The 23,293-nt window shown below is 36.9% G+C and overlaps 1 protein-coding gene across 1 annotated transcript; it reads right to left on the bottom strand.

The window, feature by feature from the left end:
* Positions 1 to 13,769: 13,769 nt before the first annotated feature.
* Positions 13,770 to 21,252, bottom strand: LOC149830865 (protein MOTHER of FT and TFL1-like). The gene is made up of 4 exons (XM_090011898.1): positions 20,109 to 21,252; positions 15,342 to 15,403; positions 15,173 to 15,213; positions 13,770 to 14,320 (listed from the first exon to the last, which is right to left on the bottom strand). Exons 2-4 carry the CDS (start codon positions 15,398 to 15,400, stop codon positions 14,115 to 14,117), a joined length of 306 nt encoding a protein of 101 aa, XP_089868024.1. The 5' UTR covers positions 15,401 to 15,403; positions 20,109 to 21,252; the 3' UTR covers positions 13,770 to 14,114.
* Positions 21,253 to 23,293: the final 2,041 nt, after the last annotated feature.

A 23,293-nucleotide genomic window follows, 5' to 3' on the forward strand; every position in this document is an offset into this window, starting at 1 on the left:
AAATCGAAAAACTCACCATCGATGAAGTATCCATGCTTCATGCAATCATTTAGAGTGAAGCAATTATAACAACTTCATAACTTCAATTAAGTATCCATGCAATAGGGAATAATTTCTAAGTATGAAGAATCATTAAACAACAGCATGAATCACAATTTAAGTAAGCAAGATAATAGAGATTAAACATCATGCATCCACCAACATGTAAGAATTAAGGGAACAGATAACATATGCATGTTCTAATGCATAGCAGAAATATGCATGATTTATGTGCAATGCATAAACATTTCATTATTTTTCAATAAAGTTTTTATTTCCATATACATGCCCTATTAAATGCATATAATTTTAGTTCCTCTTTTTAATTAATTACTGTTGCACACGAATATACCAAACAGGTAAAATCATCGAGGTTAAGTTAGGTTCCCGGGGTAGCTTAACACACAATTTGTATTTTATTACTAGGTTTCAAACTTAGCCCTCGATTGAATCACCTTCAGAACATTAGACCTCCACATCTAATGTCGGGAACACTAGGGACACTCTACGCCCACAAGTGACACTTCCTTGGTATACCAAAACAACAATTGTGTCAAGCACACCACCCCAGGTAAAGTGGCGGACTCTCCCTAAAACCGTGGCCGAGATCAGGAACCTCAATATCGAGTTCAGGAGACAAAAATAAAGCACACAGAGTTTTTGTATCCTCACAATCTCCCCAAGACCGGATCTCTAATATCCTCATTCTCCAGATGGGAGATCCCAGAACGTATATTATATTGTTCTTATTCATTATCTTTTTATTAAAAACCAATTATTGAGTTTTGCAATTCAGCATGAAAAAACAAGGCAAAAGCTCGCATCTACACCTGCAAAAACCATCACGGGACTCCCACCCGTGGTAACACATAGAACATTACAACATAGTGCAAATAAAAATAAATATAATTTTTGCGATGCATTTAAACAATTAAAGAAAGCAACCCAAAGCTCAAGGCTATCCAGGCCCTTGATGATTCATTTAGACCATCGATGCATCAACACACTTCCAAATGCATATTTATATATGTCAATTTAACCATGTGTATGATATATCACATTCATATGCATGTGTTCCCCATTCATGTGCACGTGTCTTTACGAAATCATTCCACATACATGCATTCACTCATGAATCATCTCAATTGGGACAAGTGAACAACTCATGCATTTATGTACATGCGAAACACACAACAATGCATGTATGCACATGCATTTGAAACAAACTTCATATAGTATGATGCTTAAGCACGTCACATCAAGTCAAAGCATATAAATAATTCCAATTCTTGACATGTCTCGGGAACCAAAAGTACATGCACACCACACATTCTGAAAATTTATATGCACATTCAGAAATGCAAACATATATCATGTGTAAGCCACAAAATATTAATAAGCATGTCTTTGTTCAATTCAAATGCATACTCAAGTCAAATGCATACTTTTATTCCTGAACTAGTTTCAATTAAAATATGTGAACATGCATGCCATGAGGTACATGCCAAAATACAACAATTCTATGTATGCACATGCATATGCAAGCAACCTTGCACTAATGTCTTAATCAAGCATAACATGTCGATTCTAAGCACAAGAGAAATATCATTCTTTCCTTGATTCACCTCTAGCAAAACATGCATACAAGTATATAAGCATGCGAGTGCAATAACAATAAACTTTCATGATCCGTGTTTTCAATACAAGCACATGTCCATACATTCACATGCGTAGAAATAAAAACTAAATCTCTAACACATGTAAACCAGGGGATAACATGAACACTTTTCATATGAGAATCTGTATATAGCCATATGCAAATTGCTGAGTCAATGAACTTGAATTTTTTTTTGCAAACCTAATCATCACATAAGCGTTGATCTTAACTGTGCCTAAAAAATCAGTTTTATAAGCATCGATCAAGTCATTCAAACTATATCCAGCATGAACCCAATTCAAGAACAGAAAACGCAGATTAAGGTATATATATATATACAAGCATAAATCTTGATCATAACAAACATAAATAAATCTCGATCATAACCCAATATGAGTCCGTTTTTGTATAAAAACCCCATACACTGAATTTTTATGTGTAAAGAACCAAAAACACCCATATAAAAGGGGATCTATGGATCCTCATCCATGTAATTTAGAATGAACACATAGAATCACTCTTTAACCATGGATTTGCACTAAATATTGCATGGAAATTGAATCGGTATCCGATTTCTCACATGATTCAAAAGAAAGAACACGTACCTCAAAATCGACGCTTGAAGGAAAAAAAACACAGGCATGTTGATGGCAAGAAACAACCCAATCAGGCATAGTCGGAGGTGTCTACCGAATATAGGGAAGAAGTCACGACAGGGAAAAGATTAAACGAAAGGAAAAGAGGAGAACAATCTTACCAGAACACGGACCTAAGTCTGCTGCCCCTGCCTAAGGTTTTTCTCTTCACAGCGTACGCGAGCTTATCCCCTGGCCCCAAGGCATCACCACACCTCGGCTCGCACAATAAAACCACATTTTCTCAATATTTCATTGTAAAGGAGGCAACTGATTGACCACCCACACCTCGTACTCTAATAAGGGAAGCTAACACCATCTAGGCCAAGAGGATAAAAATTAACTGAGAACCGCCTATAGACTAATTCCACCAACAGTGATGTGGATTCCATCTAAAACAAGTGCCTCCCCTGGATTAAGGAAAGGCAACATTGGTACCCTATATTTTAATGATCAACATGGTTAGAATCAATTGAAATCTAAATTTTGATGATCTTAACATGTCTAAGATAAATATGGGAAACACCATTAGCTAAATCGGATTAATGCAGAACCATAACCACTGACTGATCAAACTTATTAATCAACCTAAACCTACCGCAACCCTACCCTAACAGAAGGATAATTTGCAGAAAACCAAATCAAACCTGTCTGACAACCCCGATGGAAAGAGGATTTTATCATTGTACCTTAACCCCATTTCCAGTTAAGCTACGTAGCGTGAACACCCATGCCGACACTACCTTACTGTAGAAATTAATATTTGCAACAAGGTTTTGTTATTTAACTAACAGAGAACTCTCGTGACATAAAAAGAATTTATCTAACAGACTTAACAATTTGGATCACAGAAATATTTTAACACACTTGTTTAACAACATATGATCGAAACATCGTATCAGGAGAACTAAGACCCTCTTTCATCTCATAAAACATGCAACGTGTGATTCGTTTCTACCAACATATAAAGCGAATTCAACCATTATGTTTTGCCCATGAAACCATAAAACACCCTATTACACTATAGTCAAATCAAAATAATACTCGAACCGAATGAATAGCCAAAACCCCTTAGCATAACCCCACATACTATATTTTTTTTTCCTGATCCAGACCATCGGAAACCCCCAAATTGCTCAATTTGGGGTTTACCTACAACCCCCCACAACCACTCCTTCATAACAAAAATTCGAAATCCCTCCCCCAAATCATAGATTTGGGGGTTTTCGGATTAGGGTTAACAGTACCCCTCTTAAACTTAGAAATCTAAAACCCTTAATGTCCATATGCAAAGCCCCTTTTTTCTTTTCGATTTGGGATTTCTTGGACTCCCACTCACTCACTGGCACACTTAATACCCTAAAGAAATCGACAACAACCCTACATCGGAAATCTGAAATCTTAGAATCAGTCGATTCGGGATTTCCATTGTGATAAGCCCCAAATCCCCTTTTCACTTGGGGATTTCTGGTAGTCCCCATAAAGCATGCCCGACTTACGGTACCTCTGAGGAAAAATAGACAGTAAAACCTACATGTTTCGGGGATCTGGAAGTCACTGCAGAGAAAGGATGGTTGCCGACGTCGGTTTCTCCTGCAGCCGCGCGCGAAAAAGTGAGAGACGAGAGACAGAGGGTAGGAGAGAACGAGAGAGAGAGGTAAGGGATGAGAGGCAGAGGAGAGCAAAAGAAACGAGAGGGAGAAGGATAGCGAGAGGCAAAGAGGGCAGGTGAGGGCGCTAAATAGGGAGGGTGATCTCCGAAAAGGAAGGGGATTTCCACCCGACGACCTCACACCCCAACTGTTTCACACAACATTAGGGTTTTGAAACCCTAACGCTTTCCCCTTTTCTTTTCAGTATCAGGTTCAACCATGTAGCGGTTGAACCCCTTTAACTTGTTTCTTTTGTTTTTTTGTTTTTTATAAACATGCGGGCTGCGGGCCGGGTCCGAGACCCAGGTCCAGCCGCAGTTTTGGATCCGCACCACCCACGCGATATGGATTCATGAGTTGGATCCGAATGGATCCAATCGTGGATCCCTTGATATATATATATATATATATATTTCATTTATTTATTTATTTATTTATTTATTTTATAAGTATATATATAAGGTAATGTACCTATATATAGAGAGAGATCATATATGGATCCTAGATCCATAACTTGGATCCATGCCTGAATCACACGAATTACGCCTTATTTATTTAAAAATATTCAAATAGTTAACGAAAAAATACAGTTATTACATCCTTTTCCCCTAAAAAGAATTTCGCCCTCGAAATTTCAGTACAGGATTCCTGTAGAAATCGTAGTCTGAGGAGATTGGTATCAACAAGGTTGCACATATGTGTACGAGCTCCCAACATATATCCCAACATATAAGGATCAAGACAACACGCAATGAGTTTCTAAGAGAAGTTTGGAGCTAAAAGTTGGTCTCGACAAAATTCATATATGATTTCTTTGATGGCAAAATCTGTACTAAATCAGTGGAGAATCTTAACCTAAGACTGTTAGAGTGTATGTTTACTACTTCTTACTTGTTTAGTCACGGATGATAGACACAACATGTTATTCCCTTAGCTTGTTCTTGATTATTGGATAGAGTTTCCTTTATTTTATCACAATCGCGTCGTTGTTTATTGTCCTTGCTAATTCTAACAGACTCTTTGTCCTGAATAACCTCCACTTATTCCTATTTTTCAGGGCTTTGCGCAGCTAGTTGTCTTCGATCGAGACCTTGCTCAAGGCATAATTCTCTCACATAATGGCTTATCTATCCATGAAAGACATAAACATAACATCGTATCAAGATCTAAAAAAAAAATATATGATCCAATTTCGCTATAACTAAAAGTCAAATCTATTGATTCATGACAAGATATCTCCATCAATCTTGGCAAACCCTCACAATTTATCATAACTCTTTATCTCGCTTTGATTGGTTCGTTATGACCTTGTCGATGGAACCTGGGCCAAGCCCATACTCAAAGACATCGGTCTAAAAATCGAGCCTCAAACGATTTTTATCCCAGACTTAGCTAAATTTTTGAAAATTACATGAAATGAGTAAGTACGAAAATATGCGATATTACATCGCTAACCCCTCAAGATTGATCTTAGACAAATTACTTTCATACAATCACATTAAGACTTTTAAATTCACACCAAATGAAAATTATGGATGCAATCAATCTTAAAGAGTTCATATGCTTTAAATAAAAGTATTAAATAGCCTTACCAGTGAAGAAGACTGATCTGAAGTACGAGGCACGACTTGCTGATATTTCAGGACAGAGTTCACTTACCAAAATTTAAAAACTTAATGTTAAAAAGATGATCAAAGTGTAAGATTTTGTAGTGGCTCTGATACAAGAACAGTCTCTTTCACTGGTAAGGCTATTTAATACTTTTATTTAAAGCATATGGACTCTTTATGATTGATTACATCCATAATTTTCATTTGGTGTGAATTTAAAAGTCTTAGTGTGATTGTATGAAAATAATTTGTTTGGGATCAATCTTGAGGGGTTAACGATGTAATATCGCATATTTTTGTGCTTATTCATTTCATGAGATTTTCGAAAATTTAGCTAAGTCTGGAAAAAAAATCGTTTGAGGCTCGATTTTTAGACCGATGTCTTTGAGTATGGGCTTGGCCCAGGTTCCATCGACATGGTCGTAACGAATCAATCAAAGCGAGATAAAGTGTTATGGTAAATTATGAGGGTTTGCCAAGATTGATGGAGATAACTTGTCATAAATCAATAGATTTGTCATACCAATCCCCTCATACTACGATCTCTACGGGAATCCTGCAATGAAATTTCAAAGACGAAATTCTTTTTAGGGGGAAAAGATGTAATAACTGTATTTTTTTCGTTAACTATTTGAATATTTTTATATAAATAAGGCGTAATTTGTGTGATTCAGGCATGGATCCAAGTTATGGATCCAGGATCCATATATGATCTCTCTATATATAGGTACAATACCTTATATATATACTTATAAAATAAATAAATAAATAAATAAATAAATAAATAAATAATGTATATATATATATGTATATCAAGGGATCCACGATTGGATCCATTCAGATCCAACTCATGGATCTATATCGCGTGGGTGGTGCGGATCCAAAATCACGGCGGGACCCGGGTCTCGAACCCGGCCCGTAGCTCGCATGCTTATAAAAAACAAAAAAAATAAAAGAAACAAGTTAAAGGGGTTCAGCTGCTACAAGGTTGAACTCGACACTGAAAAGAAAAAGGGAAAGCCTTAGGGTTTCAAAACCCTAACGCTGTGCGAATCAGGTGGGGTGTGAGGCCATCGGGTGGAGGGTGGAAATCCCCTTCCTTTTCGGGGATCACCCTCCCTATTTAGAGCCCTCACCTGCCCACTTTGCCTCTCGCTATCCTTCTCCCTCTTGTTTCTCTCACTCTCCTCTGCTTCTCATCCCTTACCTCTCTCTCTCATTCTCTCCTACCCTCTGTCTCTCGTCTCTCACTTTTTCGCGCATGGCTGCAGAAGAAACCGACGCCGGCAACCATCCTCTCGCTGCAGTGACTTCCAAATCCTCAGAACAGGTAGGTTTTACTGTCTATTTTTCCTCAGAGGTATCGTAAGTCTGACATGCTTTATGGGGACGACCGGAAATCCCTAAGTGAAAAGGGGATTTGGGGCTTATTACAATGGAAATCCCGAATCGACTAATTCTGAGATTTTAGATTTTCGATGTAGGGTTGCTGTTGATTTCTTTAGGGTATTAAGTGTGTCATTGAGTGAGTGGGAGATCAAGAAATCCCAAATCGAAGAGAAAAAAAGGGGGTTTTGCATATGGAAATTAAGGGTTTCAAATTTCTAAGTTTAAGAGGGGTGTTGTTAACCCTAATATGAAAACGGAGGGATTTCAGTTTTTTATTATGAAGGAGTGGTTGTGGGGGGTTGTCGGAAAACCCCAAATTGAGCAATTTGGGAATTTCCGATGGTTTGGATCAGAATATATATATATATATATATATATATATATATATATATATATATATATATATATATATATATATATATATGAGGTTATGCTAAGGGGTTTTGGCTATTCATTCAGTTCGGGTATTACTTTGATTTGACAGTAGTGTAATAGGGTGTTTTATGGTTTCATGGGCAAAAACATAATAATTGAATTCGCTTTATATGTTGGTAAAAATGAATCACACGCTGCATGTTTTATGAGATGAAAGAGGGTCTTAATTCTCCTAATATGATATTTAGATCATACGCTATTAAACAAGTGTGTTAAAATATTTCTGTGATCCAAATTGTTAAGTATGTTAGTTAGATAAATTCTTTTTATGTCATGAGAGTTCTCTGTTAGTTAACTAACAAAACCTTGTTGCAAATATTAATTTCTACAGTAAGGTAGTGTTGGCATGAGTTTTCACGCTACATAGCTTAACTGGAAATGGGGTTAAGGTATAATGATAAAGTCCTCTTTCCATCGGGGTTGTCAGGCAGGTTTGCTTTGGTTTTCTACAAATTATCCTTTTGTTAGGGTAGGGTTGCAGTAGGTTTAGGTTGATTAATAAGTTTAATCAGTCAGTGGTTATGTTTCTGCATTAATCCGATTTAGCTAATGGTATTTCCCATATTTATCTTAGACATGTCGAAGTCATCAAAATTTAGATTTCAATTGATTCTAACCATGTTGATAATTAAAATATAGGGTACCAATGTTGCCTTTCCTTAATCCAGGGGAGGCACTTGTTTTAGATGGAATCCACATCACTGTTGGTGGAATTGGTCTATAGGCGGTTCTCAGTTAATTTTTATCCTCTTGGCTTAGATGGTGTTAGCTTCCCTTATTAGAGTACGAGGTGTGGGTGGTCAATCAGTTGCCTCCTTTACAATGAAATATTGGGAAAATGTGGTTTTATTGTGCGAGCCGAGGTGTGGTGATGCCTTGGGGGCAGGGGATAAGCTCGCGTACGCTGTGAAGACAAAAACCTTAGGCAGGGGCAGCAGACTTAGGTCCGTGTTCTGGTAAGATTGTTCTCCTCTTTTCCTTTCGTTTAATCTTTTCCCTGTCGTGACTTCTTCCCTATATTCGGTAGACACCTCCGACTATGCCTGATTGGGCCGTTCCTCGCCATCAGCATCCCTATATTTTTTTTCCTTCAAGCATCGATTTTGAGGTATGGGTTCTTTCTTTTGAATCATATGAGAAATCGGATACCGATTCGATTTCCATGCAATATTTAGTGCAAATCCATGGTTAAAGAGTGATTCTATGTGTTCATTCTAAATTACATGGATGAGGATCCATAGATCCCCTTTTATATGGGTATTTTTTGTTCTTTACACATAAAAATTCAGTGTATGGGGTTTTTATACAAAAACGGACTCATATTGGGTTATGATCGAGATTTATTTATGTTTGTTATGATCAAGATTTATGCTTGTATATATATATATATATATATATATATATATATATATACCTTAATCTGCGTTTTCTGTTCTTGAATTGGGTTCATGCTGGATATAGTTTGAATGACTTGATCGATGCTTATAAAACTGATTTTTTAGGCACAGTTAAGATCAACGCTTATGTGATGATTAGGTTTGCAAAAAAAAATTCAAGTTCATTGACTCAGCAATTTGCATATGACTATATACAGATTCTCATATGAAAACTGTTCATGTTATCCCCTGGTTTACATGTGTTAGAGATTTAGTTTTTCTTTCTACGCATGTGAATGTATGGACATGTGCTTGTATTGAAAACATGGATCATGAAAGTTTATTGTTATTGCACTCGCATGCTTATATACTTGTATGCATGTTTTGCTAGAGGTGAATCAAGGAAAGAATGATATTTCTCTTGTGCTTAGAATCGACATGTTATGCTTGATTAAGACATTAGTGCAAGGTTGCTTGCATATGCATGTGCATACATAGAATTGTTGTATTTTGGCATGTACCTCATGGCATGCATGTTCACATATTTTAATTGAAACTAGTTCAGGAATAAAAGTATGCATTTGACTTGAGTATGCATTTGAATTGAACAAAGACATGCTTATTAATATTTTGTGGCTTACACATGATATATGTTTGCATTTCTGAATGTGCATATAAATTTTCAAAATGTGTGGTGTGCATGTACTTTTGGTTTCCGAGACATGTCAAGAATTAAAATTATTTATATGCTTTGACTTGATGTGACATGCTTAAGCATCATACTATATGAAGTTTGTTTCAAATGCATGTGCATACATGCATTGTTGTGTGTTTCGCATGTACATAAATGCATGCGTTGTTCACTTGTCCCAATTGAGATGATTCATGAGTGAATGCATGTATGTGGAATGATTTCGTAAAGACACATGGACATGAATGGTGAACACATGCATATGAATGTGATATATCATACACATGGTTAAATTGACATATATAAATATGCATTTGGAAGCATGTTGATGCATCGATGGTCTAAATGAATCATCAAGGGCCTGGAGAGCCTTGAGCTTTAGGTTGCTTTCTTTAATTGTTTAAATGCATCGCAAAATTTGCTAGAAACCCAATTACAGTCAATTGATATCCCAAGGAATCAATCGGATCAAACTTTAACAATGTTCTGATAGATCGGAATTGATACAGAGATGTAATCAATATCATACGAAAAAAAAATGCCCAAAAAAAAAGAAATCGCAACATAAAAGAAATGTAGTGGCCAATGAAAATGGGAACTCAAATTGCTGGAACAGAGGTAATAACTTGAATCAGAAGATTTAAAACTCTCAGAAAATTGAAATGAAAGCAAAAGTCGAGAATTAACACAAGAATAGGATGGGATATGAAACACATATTTGCCAACATAAGCAAAAGCTGAATGAAATTGCAGATTTACTAAATAAGCAAAACATAGAATAATAAAAAAAAATAAAGAAATGTCGGGACATGATTGTTCCTCTTGCTATAGCACAAGGATGGGTTGGTGTTGCACAGTAGAAATCAGATCAGAGAGTAGCGATTTACAGTGAAAATCAGATAAGAGAGTAGTGATTTACAGTGAAAATCATATTAGAGAGTAGCGATTTATAAAAGATATCATATAAAGGCCCCAAAAAAAATTGGTCTGGGGGGCGCTGACCCCCAAGCCCCCCGTCAAGGGCGGCCCTCCCTAGACCCCCGCCCGCTGACCGCGCAGCGGGACCCGCGCCGAAGGGAGCCCCCGAACCCCCTCCTGTAAGGTCAAAAACTCTGAATCAAGCTCCACAACTCATCAAGTTGAGTGATGCTACCCACACTTGGAGGACCCCCCCAAACCTCCCTCCTGTAAGGGCAAAAACTCTGAATCAGACTCCACAACTCATCAAGTTGAATGATGCTACCCACGCTGGGAAGAGCCCCCAAATCCCACTCCTGTAAGGACAAAAACTATGCTACCCACGCTGGGAGAAGCCCCCAACCCCCCCTCCTGTAAGGGTAAAAACTCTGAATCAAGCTTCACAACTCATCAAGTTGAATGATGCTACTGCTAGTAGAAAGATGATGATGATCACCATCGGATTGCCAGCTCTTTGCCTTCCTTGATTTCTTTTCTAGAGAGAGAGAGGGTTTTACAGTGTTTTACGGAGAAGGAAGAAGAAGAAAATGATGATGAAAAGTTCAAACAAACATTTTTGATGGCTCAGGTTCGTTTTGTCGAATCACCATCGGATCGCTGACTCACCATCGTTTCGCCGGATCACCATCGGATCGTCGGCTAAGGTTCATTTCGCTGTGTAGACTTTAAAGAGTCAACACCATCATCGACTTTCTGGATGGAGGACATGTTTGTCCTTTTTTTGAACCGTTTGTTTTCCTTTTTTGAATGAAGGACATTTTTGTCATTTTCTCAAACCATCATTTTATGGCAAGAATAACAAGAAAGGTTACTTAAGTCTTTGCAACCACACCACACTCCAATGCTAAGTGATGTCAACATACACGGGAATACGAGCCCCATGTGTTTATATACGTGGTGCTCATTCAGACCCCCGAACACAGACGTGGGATTGAGTGAATCATCGGGGGAGAGCATACATCACCCTCTCCCATAAACATACTTCAACAACACCATGATTTGAGGGCTGCAGATGTTGGACCTGGTTATCTTGGAATGAGTGGCATTCGAAGTAAAAGATTTCTTATAGAGCTTTGGTGGACCAGGGAGCCCCACTTTGTGGAGTTATTATGTGAATGATGAAATTAAGTGAGTGGATGGGCTGCACAAAGAATCAATGCTAAAATTGGTTTTGAGAGAAGTTAAACTCATCAAATGGAATAAAGAGCATTGTTCAGAAAAGTTCAAGCAAATTGATGAATGTGAGGCTAAATTGAAAACTATACAACACCAGCAAGAAAACAATTCGGATGCATGAAAATAGAATGTCAAAGGCTTGTTGATCTCATTGGGAAGTAGAGGATGCAGGAGTGCTTACGATAGCTCAAAGTGAAAAAGTTGAACGCCTACTTCTTTCACCATTGTGCCTCTACGAGAAGAAGCGTAAATAACATCCCACCTATGATAATTGGAGTACGAAAGGATGAATCACGCATTTTGCATAGCACCACCGAGTACTTCAAAAAGTGCTTCACTAATGTGGTGACAGTGGAATACCATATATTCTTCAGCTTGGCTTTCATTAGCAAAGAAGGGAAGGAGGGTCAGCTCTAGTGCTTTCACTTTGGAGGAGATAAATAATGTGATTTGGTCTCTTCCAAATGGCAAAAGTCCAGGGTGTGATGGTTTTTCCATAGAATTCTTCAAGCTTACATGAGAAAGTATCGATGAGATTGGAAGGTTTAGACCCATCTCTTTGGTTGGTTCAACTTTTAAAATTATCTCCAAGATTTTGACAACAAGAATCAAAGGTTCAATAGGACAACTCATCTCAAAATGGCAAAGTGCCTTAATTCTCGATAGACGGTTTCATGACTCGTGTTTTGACACATGAAGCTATCTTCTCTATCAAGTAATCAGGTACGAATTCCTTTATCTTGAAAATTAACCTAAAAAAAGCTTTCGATTCACTTGATTGAAGATTCATATCTTATTGTATGAAATATATGGGGTTTGGTGAGAAGCCTGGGCATTGGGTGGAAGGAATGCTTTTTGCAACTTTGATTGAAGTAACAATCAATGGGGAAAATGATATTTTTTTTAAAACCAAAAAAGGGGTTGCGGCAAGAGAACCCTCTCTCCCTTCTTCTCTTTATATTGGCTTCGGAAGCACTATCGATGATGATTTCAAGTGGAAATGAGGAAGGTGATCGGAATAGATTAATATATCACACTTTCTCTTCACGAATGACTTGTTGATTTTTGGGAAAGCCACAAAGAAAAATATGTGGGCCGTATAGGTGATCTTTAAATATTTTTCAGAGATCTTGAGCCTATGTATTAATGAAGAAAAGAGTCAAGTCATGGTTTTCAATGATCAATATGGGGGCTTGCAAAAGCTTGCCACAACAATATTTAATTGGGAAGAAGGGGCCCTACCAATGAAATAGTTAGGCCTATCACTTCACTTGGGGGTATCTAGGGAATCACATTAGAACATAGTGGAAGATAAAATTTGCAAAAAAATCCAGTCCCTAGGCACACCGGCACTTTGATAGCTTTTGAAAAAGGCTTTATGGGAAGTGGGTCTACCTTTCCGAGCATTCCTTAAGGGTTAAATGCTACTTCATGACACAGTTAATACATAAATCTGGCTCAAAATGAGGGGTTTTCACCTTGCTAGTCATTGCTCACTTTGTTATTGCGAAGAATGCTCTCACCACCTATTTTGGAATTGCATTTTCATGCATTCCCTGCGGAATAAAGTATGAAAGGACCATTTTTTGGAGTGAGACAGTATTCATTTCCTATGGAGGCTTTTATTGCAACCTATATGCAGTCCAAAGGCTACCATTGAAAGTTTGTTTGGCACGTTAGGATTTTGACAGCTTGGAGGCTAATTTGGCTAGAGCGGAATCAACACATCTTCAAAGGAAAGTCTTGCAGTCTTCATTACATTCTATTCCAGCTAAGATGGGAGGTCAACGACAGAGTGAGACACAAATAGCCGGATCACCCCATCTACTGGCTAGGAGGGACTTGGTCGGTCTCTTGATGCCGCCTGGGGCAAAGGCTGAGATGGGGCATGGTGTGAGCTAGATGATGGTCTTTTGTATGGATTTTTCTGTTGCTCCTTTATATGGTTTTTGTGGATCTGTATGTTCATTTATTTTTATGTTATAGGGGTGTGATATCTCATCACACGTCGCCTTATTGATAAGATCTGTAGTACTTATCTACATTAATGCAATATATTCTGTTCTCTAAAAAAAAGCAAAAGAAACCAGCAGGTGTAATTGAAGGATGGATTATGAAAAAGAAGCACAGATGACAAATATTTATTTAATGAACAAACAAAATCAGACTTCTATCTCTAAGGAGCATTGTCACTGAATCAGAGGTTTGGGTTCTCATTTCTCCAGTGTCAATGCCAAGAAAGTCATGCAGTCACTATAGCAGAAGAAACTAGCAGGTGTAACTGAAGGATGAATTCAACCATGTCTTTGTAGCAGGAAGCCTTGCACCTCTCATGCTCCCAGAACATCATTTGCTGCTTAACTCCCCTGCTCCCATCTCACTGTTTGTGTTTCGTATATCCAGATATTTGTATAACCTCCAAATAACTTCTGTGCCTCTGTAAAAGCATGCCTACTATTGATGATTTATCAGCAAGCTACGGTTCATGTTCAGCTTTGAAAAAGATGGCCCCAGATGGGTTGGGCATATTTAGACATGCAGAAAAGGCATCTGTGGAAAAATTTTCACGTGGAGGGATGGGTTCAAGCATTCCCATCGGTTGTTTCTGCTTGAAAGCAGCAAAGACATATCTGTGGCGGCCGATCTCTGGGTCAGGAGCCACATACTCAACAACTTCGGTGCCTGTTTGGAAATGAACCCGGAAACATCACAATGCTAATCTCTCTCTCAACACACACACATGTATAGTATCTATCTAACATCTAATGGCAAATTTAAGAGATCTTCCAACTTAGTCAAAGCAGAACGACCAAGAAAATCACTAGATATTATTATTCAATCTGACATGTAAAGTTGGTTAACATCTTCCAACCACTGAACATACGCTTTCCTCATAGTTAGTGTAAATAACAAAAATAACCAAGAAAACCATGAATATAAATTGCCAAATAATGCTATTTCAGTTTCCAGTCATAGTAAGCAAGATTTTTTAATCAATAAAAACAGTGCAAATCACAGATTGGTCCAATCCCTCTTAACTTTTTCAAGTTAAGCAATTAGTGATGGTTAAGGTGGAAGATAAAAATAAGGTTGTCCGAATTATTATCATCCTTGTCTTCTTTTTCTAATACTTCTCCTTGCTGTTGTTCTCATTGTCACAGTTACCGATACTATTATTACCATTATTATCAATAGTGGCAACAGTAGTATCCTGCATGCATGTATTATGTGCCTCGAAAGCAATTAGATCAAGTGATAGAGAAAATACACAGTTTTCCTCTGTAGTTATTAACTTATTACAGTGATTTTTTGCTCATGATGTCATGTTCCTATGGGGCCTCATCACAGGAGGCATCATGATGTTGTAGAAAGGGCTGCATGATGACACTGTCGGCGTCATCTTCTGACAACAATAATGCTCAAATGGAGCCATAAAACTGTAAGAATTACCATAACAAAAGTACATGCACAATGCATCAAAGTACACCTCTGATAGATAAAACAGAAAAAAACAAGAGCTTACAAGGCACAAACCTTGGGATGAATTGGAACCAGCAGGTATGTCTGTAACCAACCTGTGCAAAAATTGCGCTTTCTTAGTTAGGAGCCAATTTTCTCTTCTTTTGCACAATCATTGTTCATGATAAAAAATACGAGAAGAAAAAGAACTTCATTTACAACTACAAAAGAAAATTCAGCATACCAGAGCAGCCGTTCCTGCAAATTTGGTTCATCAGGACCGGGTGTGTCTGGGTCGACCATTATCTGATGGATAGCATCAAAGGGGAAAGCAAAAAAATGTGAAACCATTTTAGAAGACCACATAATTTAAATTTGTTACATTTCAATTCACATACACATGCTAGAGATACACGATTGTGAGTTGCATTGCTCTGGATCGGATATCCGACCAGCCTGAAACCCCTTTAATAGGCTTTGGTAAGTTTAATCTCAAACAAAAAGAAAAAATAGGCTTTGATAAGTCTCCATGGCTCGACCAGATCCAATCAGATAAATGGTTGGATGGCATCAAATTTTCTGCTATAAAACCATTGCAAGCCTAAGTATGTTTAAATCCAATAAAAATAATCTGATTAAGCTATGTTGCATAAATTTAGATTCGATAAGAGTAGAGTGATAACCAAATTTGAACCATTCAACCCTGAGGTCTAGACCCAATAATACTAAATCCAATTGGATCTGATTTGGTTATTATAAATACCCTAACAAATCTTATGAGCATTATATCCTTATAAAAAGATATTGGCCAACTTGATTATCAGTTACTACAGCATGAAACCAGGGTGAGCCTACCAATCTGGTAGTCTAAGGTAAAATCACCACGGTGGTCAGGCTCAAGCCAGACAAAGTAGGTGCAAATCTGACCACTCTAGCAAAGGCATAACGAGGCCTGGCTTTGGGCTTGACTCATTACAAAACCAAACTGGATAGAATCAGGAAAAAATCCCTGTTGGTTTTCTCAAATCTGCATGCATTTTGTATCTGACTTTAGTCCAAGCTTGGATCAGAGATAGGCACAGGTTACAAAACAACCAAAGCTAGACAAAGTTCCAAATAATAATGCATGCTACTAGCCGATCTAAAGCTTATGAGATCTATCAGAATTGTTCCAAAACTCTTTTCAGGTGAAAAATCAGGTTGGGTTTGCTAAAACCTGGCCATTACATTGTCACAGTGTCCCAGTCAATTAATTGGATAATACATAGCACAAATTGTACTGTGAGAACAAATTGTACTGTGATAACAAAAGCATGCTAGGTTGGTTTTCTCAGATGAATTTTGATAAAGGATCTGTGAAAAGCTCCCCCCATCTTCAACATGCAAAAGCAAAACCGGCTCAAGGCGGAATCACCCAAGCTAACCCACCTGTCCCAAGATGCAATGCAACAAGGCAAAAAGTAGACCAAAAGTGCATATCCAGCAGCAACATGCACATGGTTCATGCAAACTCATCTGCATGACTCAATACACTGACTAACCAGTCATGCATGGATGGACCCTGGACTCATCACATCCATGGTTCAACCTCTCCAGTGAGCATCCTTGACTCTGGACCAATCTAAACCACCATGATCCAGACCTGACTCTGCGAATACTCTGCTATGGGGCTCATTTCACAGATCAAACGGTCAAATACCCACAGATCAAACATGGAAAATCAAAATCATGGATCATTATCCTATACAAATGAAGGGTATGTGACATACCAGAGTATAAAGGGCTTCATCACCTGGGAGGCCCCAGACTTCAACCAGTGGTACCTTGGCTACATCTGAGAGCTTCATGTTGCGTCCATTTACAACCAGCCTGGTTTCGTAGCGGACCACCATTTTCACACTGGGCACATAATAGTTCAATACATCTCCTATGACTCCCTCGACCAGAAGAGGATCAGGTCTGTCATAGGACCAGGGTTTCACTACGCGAGAATACGTTCGCTTCATGCTGGCAGTGCCCTCAGACCTCACCAGAGAAGATGGCAGACGCCAGCTTGTCTAGCCTGTGCATCCTTTATAGCAATGAGTGGGCCCAAAGGGGAAAGATGGGTTGCGGCAAGTGGTTGTATCAAAGGGCGAAGAGTTTATTTCCTTTATTGGATAATTTTGAAGGTGAAAAATAAAGCAGTTCAATGGATTGGGACCTGCCTATGTTAGACCCAAAAAACTTACCGGTTTTGAACCAGAAAGCTCTGAATCTCTAATTGAAACTTTGATTTGAACCAAGAACTAAGCAAGGTACAGTTTGTCATCAAAAGATTGGAAAAAAAAATGTTTCTCCTGTGTAACTTGGGTTTGCTTTGGAGCCCCCTGGACCAGGATATGATACCCTAATCCAGACTTGATTTGAGCTGGACTCAGAAGACCAGGGTAAACTTGGACCCAGCCTGACTATTGCCTCAATGAAATAATCTATTTCAAGTAGGAGAGTAAATTCACTTACCACATGCTAAGCAAGTTCTGTCCTGAAGCATCCGTTACAGAAGGATTTGGGCTAGCCAGGTTCCAACCTGGTTTCCAGGTGCCTACACACTACTAGGCATGGCCTACTAGTACTAATTTAGGATGTCGGTTTCTTTTAAACAATAAATTTGTGGTTCATAGCAACCTGAGGTTCAGATGCACCAAAAGATGAGGTTCAGAATAATGCAAAATAAGTAAATGAATCTTAACCTGACTATTAATTTCGTGACTATCTGCTTTGTAGGAAGCACTATAGTCACTGGAAGCTTTTAAAACCTCAGAAGCTCTCTTTGGAAGCATGAAACCAGACTTTTTTCATGCTTCTGAAACTGTAGGAAAAACTAGCTTCCTGAAAATGGAAAACTTTTTTCTCCCAATATAAAAATGTACTTTCTTGATATTATTAATGTCTTTCTCATGTTAAAAATTGAACTTTCCTTTTTAAATGTATGCTTGCATTACTGTTGGTAAAAATAGTCGCAATTTACTTTAAGTGAAGAATACAAATTATGATTATATTTTTATGTTATTTTCTACTCAATTTTATTATTGTTTCTCACTTTCTTATCTTTATGCTTCCTAAACTCTCATGCTTCATTCGTCCAAGTCTTTCTAAAAGATTCTCAATTTGTGCTTTCGTGTATCGCTTCTCGCATCTGCTTCTTATCCTGGTAACTATGGGTAGCATCATTGCTTGTTTACAGGTGCATGTGGATCACATGGACCAAGCTCAATTGCCAATGAACCAGGTACAGACCCACTTACTCTAAGATCAAACCAGACTTGGACCCGAAAATAGACCTAACTCCTCTTTGTGTGTGTGTGTGTGTGCACATAGCAATTTCTAGCAATAATAATGACTCACAAATCTAGAGTCTATAACAATTTTAGAAAGGATCAGTGAGATACTGAGATGCACAAATCACAATTATCATTTTCCTTTTCCTTTTCCTTTTCCTTTTCTATCCATCTTTTCCTTTCCTTGTTTTGCTTGGGATAGAACAGGCTATGGCCTTATTTATTTTCCTTCAGATATAGAAGTTTAAAAGATAAGGCTAACTTGGTAAAAGTGCATTGTCTTTAAGGTATTCTTCGAAATATTTTTCGATGAGATTTCTTGTTTTCTGAATTGCTGCATTTTGTATTTTCTGTATTTCTACCTTCTAGTCATTCCATCAAAATTCTTGTGCATAAAATGTCTAAATCCAAGGAAATAAGAGAATAGTCTTTTCAGAATATATACTGACGTCGTACCAATTTCGAACTATGTAATACAGACTCTTCTAACAGAGCACCACACCCATGCGGGTGCGACACTTGGACACGGCTTCCTTTGTGTCAGGTGAAGTCAACCACACTGAGGTCCATTTCTGTTTAAAAGTAGATTCAACTAACCCTAAGCAAGTCCAGTTTTATCTAGATCATATATATAAATACATAAATGCACACACATACACATAGTGATAACTTGAAACTGTTCAAAATTATATTTATATATATATCCTCTCCGCACTCCCGCACCCAAGTTTTTTTAAAATACCGCATTCACACCCGCACCCAAGTTTTTTTAAAATACCGCATTCACACCCGCACCTATGTGACAGATTTCGAACCATCTGCTAGAGGTTGTAACAATCCAAACAATCCCACTACATCAGGGCCCTTTCGACATTGCACAAAAACCATTGATTCTCAAGTGAAGATGGAAGACTAGGCTTCATGTTTTTCACTGATTCTCATTTCGAGAACTGATTTGTGATGTCTATTGTGGACAGACTGTAGTTGAACATGGACTATTTTTTGGGTGGCGTAGTGAGAAAGTGCAGAATTCATGCTAGAACAAGTCTATTTGGAAAAAAGAAAGTATTAAAACTTGACCTATATAGAACCATTAATTGCAGAAAAAATAAATATAGTAATAAGAGGAATTGCGTGTGTTGTGGCTTATTCCTCAATATGAGGGCATATGGCAGTATTTGGTTTATTTCCAAAAATATGTAACAGTTTTTATTTAATAACGTGCCTTCTCAATAAGCTAGTGTGCTTGGTCTACTCAGGCCAATGAAACATGAAGCTGACTGCTTGTGCTTCAACTGCATTAACTTTTCAGAATTCCATTGCTATTTAGCTCATAAGCTGACTATAGTGTCATGCCGTAACCTGGATATGGGAGTCCCGAGAGCCAATGTTGTACGCATCCTACTGGCTACTGATCATGAAGCATGGGAAGCTCTGGCATTATGCTCAGAGTAATGAAAGGCAAATAACATGCATATAACACCAAAGATTTGCATGATAATATTGAATGTAGTTACAACATGTGTGTGCAAGAGATGATGAATAGGTGGGAAAGGTGAAGATGGAAATTTGAGAGCGTTGTGAACTTTCCAAGGAAAATTAACAACAAAATGAAGGAAAAATTTACCATATTAACCAAAAAATTATTCTATAACACTTTCCAGGTGAAAAATGTAGACAAGCATGCTTACCAATAATCAGTGCAAGTCCCTCCTTGAAGCAGTGAAACTGTGTTCAATGTTGAACAGAAATTTCACAACCATAAACATTTGACCTATCTCTCCACCGGCTGCTTGTAGTTCCCCTATTTGGGGATGCAACAGATCACCAACGTAATAACTCCATAGTTGCTAGTTTCCAGTTGCATCAAATGCTTAGCCACATAGTATGAAAGATCCGATTTTCCATATGCCTACATCCAGCCATTAGATCATCTCAGATAAGACTACCAGGACTCATCGGCATGTTCTCTACCATCTCCCTTGCATAATTAAGTTGCCCAATACACGCAAGGAGATCAATCATGCAACTGTAGTGCTCGATTTTGGGATTCATATCACACATCGAACTCATGAACTCAAAAGAGTAGCGCCCCTAAAACATTAAGGCAGCAAGGGTGCAAGCACAGAGCATCCCAATAAGCCAGTATCATCAGGCTTTACACCAAGAGTATAAAGCATCCCTAGAGAGTCAAGCTGTACATAACCAGCAATCATGGAACTCCACTGGATCACATTCTTCTTCTGCATCACATTAAAGAGTGTCCATGCTTCATAGGCAATGGCCCGCTTAGCACACCTCAAAATCTTTGAATTCCAAGATCAAATATCTCATTGGGGAATTTCATCGAATAGCTGGCGTGAAATTTCCACATATCCAGAAAACATATACTCATGAATCAATGTATTCTACACATACAAATAGGCACTAAATACAAAAAATTATCCACTATCCATCGACCATTTAGCCTTGTTGGACATTCAACAATTGCTAGGACGCTTTGGGGAACATCTAGAGATCGGAAGGAGACTCATTCACCGAATCTGGGTTTAGAATTGAATGGAATAATGAGGTTGGGACCAGTTGGTATCCTCTGATTATGACGTTCAAAAGAAAAAACATGAATTCATGGATTTGGGTGAAGAGGAAGTGGGCACAGTAGAGATTGCCAGAATCGAGGTCGCCGCAAAAGGCGAAGGTGCCGTCGAGGAGGAAGACATCATCGTTGTCAAGGCCGTCTGCGATGATGGGGGCATGGAAATGCTTGAGCTACTACATGGTGGTGCAATTTTGTAGAGGAATCGGAGGGAGGAATTCCCCGGTGACCCTATTGCTCAATCCATTCGGTTGGGTAATGAAGTTTTGAAATTCTTGAAGCAGGAAATCAACTGATCATATCTCAATGGCCTCAGGGCTACTAACGGATCCGATACTGTCCGGATCATGGTTGGCTCGAATATGGATACCAATTTTGACTAATAAGTCCCAACCGTAATCTGAACCCAAAATCAGGTTGGAGCAAGAAATTTAAGCTATCAAATAATAATAATAATTTTGATGACAATAAACTATATTCAAGTGCAAAAAAAAAAAGAACTACATCATATTCATAATTAGGAACCTTTGTTGAAACTAAACAAAATGTTTTTAATAATAAAGAAAATTATTTAATAACCATAGTTTGAAAACCTAGTGACTCTAGAATTGGCTCTTTCGCTAGTGACTCATGAACCAAGCAGGTCAACTCGATGACTCATCCGAGTTTTGTTAACTTTTGATTTTGTATACAAATAATATATTATTAATCAACTAAATACAAAAACGTGAGAAAATAACATAATTTTTTTTAAAATCACTAAATAAATTAAATAATATCATACTAAGTTATAATTAAGCTACATCTAATCATTCATTAAAAATAAATCAAAGTATCAAACAACCAACTATAAATCATATAACATAAACAGTCTAATAATATTCATAGAACCCATTGTAACTTGAGGTCTTGCTTCCAACATTCATAAAAAGGATATTTTAACCTTCTAGTCAAACATTTAAACATGTAACTTTATAACATACCCATCAATTCATTTAAAAAAATATAAATTTATTTTTTACTCATAAATTTCATTAAATATAAACATAAATTCATTCTAACATTTAAATACAAGCATAAATTCATTCAAATACATTTTAACTTGTCCATCAAATATTCAAACATGTAACTTCATAACATGCCCATTAATTCATTCAAAAATATAAATTTATTCCTTGGTCATAAATTATTTCAAACATTCAAAGATCAAACACAAATATAAATTTCTTTTAACATTTAAACAAAAATATAAATTCATTCAAACGTATCCTAACTTGTTCATCAAACATTCAAATATGTACTTCAGAACATACCCATCAATTCATTCAAAAATCTAAATTTATTTCATGCTCATAAATTCTTTCAAACATTCAAAATTCAAATACAGACATATACCATTCAAACACAAACATAAATTTCTTTTAATATTTAAATAAAAAAAATCATTCAAATACATTTTGAACCTCCAAATTAAGTTAGTATAAAATTTAACTTTATTTAATATAAAGATCGAAGAAAGTACCTTTCATAAATAATACAGTGTGAATAAGCTCAAGCTTTGATCTTAAAATGCATTTAGCAAGATGTGACAAAGAAACACAAGCATTTTAAAAATAAATAGTCAATTAATTAGTTAATCTTACAAAAATCTATAATGACATCATAATTATTTTATAAATCAATAAAAAAAATACAAACCACTCAAACTGAAGAGGAATATAAAATATATTTAATAAATTTTATGTCTTTCACCAATTTATCTTTATCATAAGGTCAATAAATGAAACATTAACGTGCTCATTTTTAATTAATTGCACACACATTCTAATAAAAAATATTAATGTGTGTTTTTATATTAACAAAGTTAAATCGAACCTATTTAATTATTTCATAACCAACCGAAACTTTTTAAATAAGTTCTAAAAAATTGTATACTAATGATTACTAACAAGTAACAAGTATTTAAGAAATGAATAAGAACTGAATTCATTAAAACAAATACAAGCTAATTAAAACAAAAAAAATACATGTTAATTTAAAAAAAACTAAAATTTTCATCTATTTTAATTAAAAAAAACTAAATTTCTAAGTATTAACCAAAAGTCAATTATTAAAAAGGAAAAATACATAACAATATAAAAGCATAATCCAAAATTTATATCATTTAAGCAAATACAACATCAAAACCCTAATTCTTATGTCATCAATTAAGCATTTATGTTATTCAAGCATATAAAAACATGTTTAATGTTAGTTAAAAAATATAAAAATACCTAAATT

The sequence above is a fragment of the Nuphar pumila genome, chromosome 7 (assembly GCF_984573655.1).
Source record: "Nuphar pumila chromosome 7, dmNupPumi1.hap1.1, whole genome shotgun sequence".
In the NCBI taxonomy this organism is placed as follows: domain Eukaryota; kingdom Viridiplantae; phylum Streptophyta; class Magnoliopsida; order Nymphaeales; family Nymphaeaceae; genus Nuphar; species Nuphar pumila.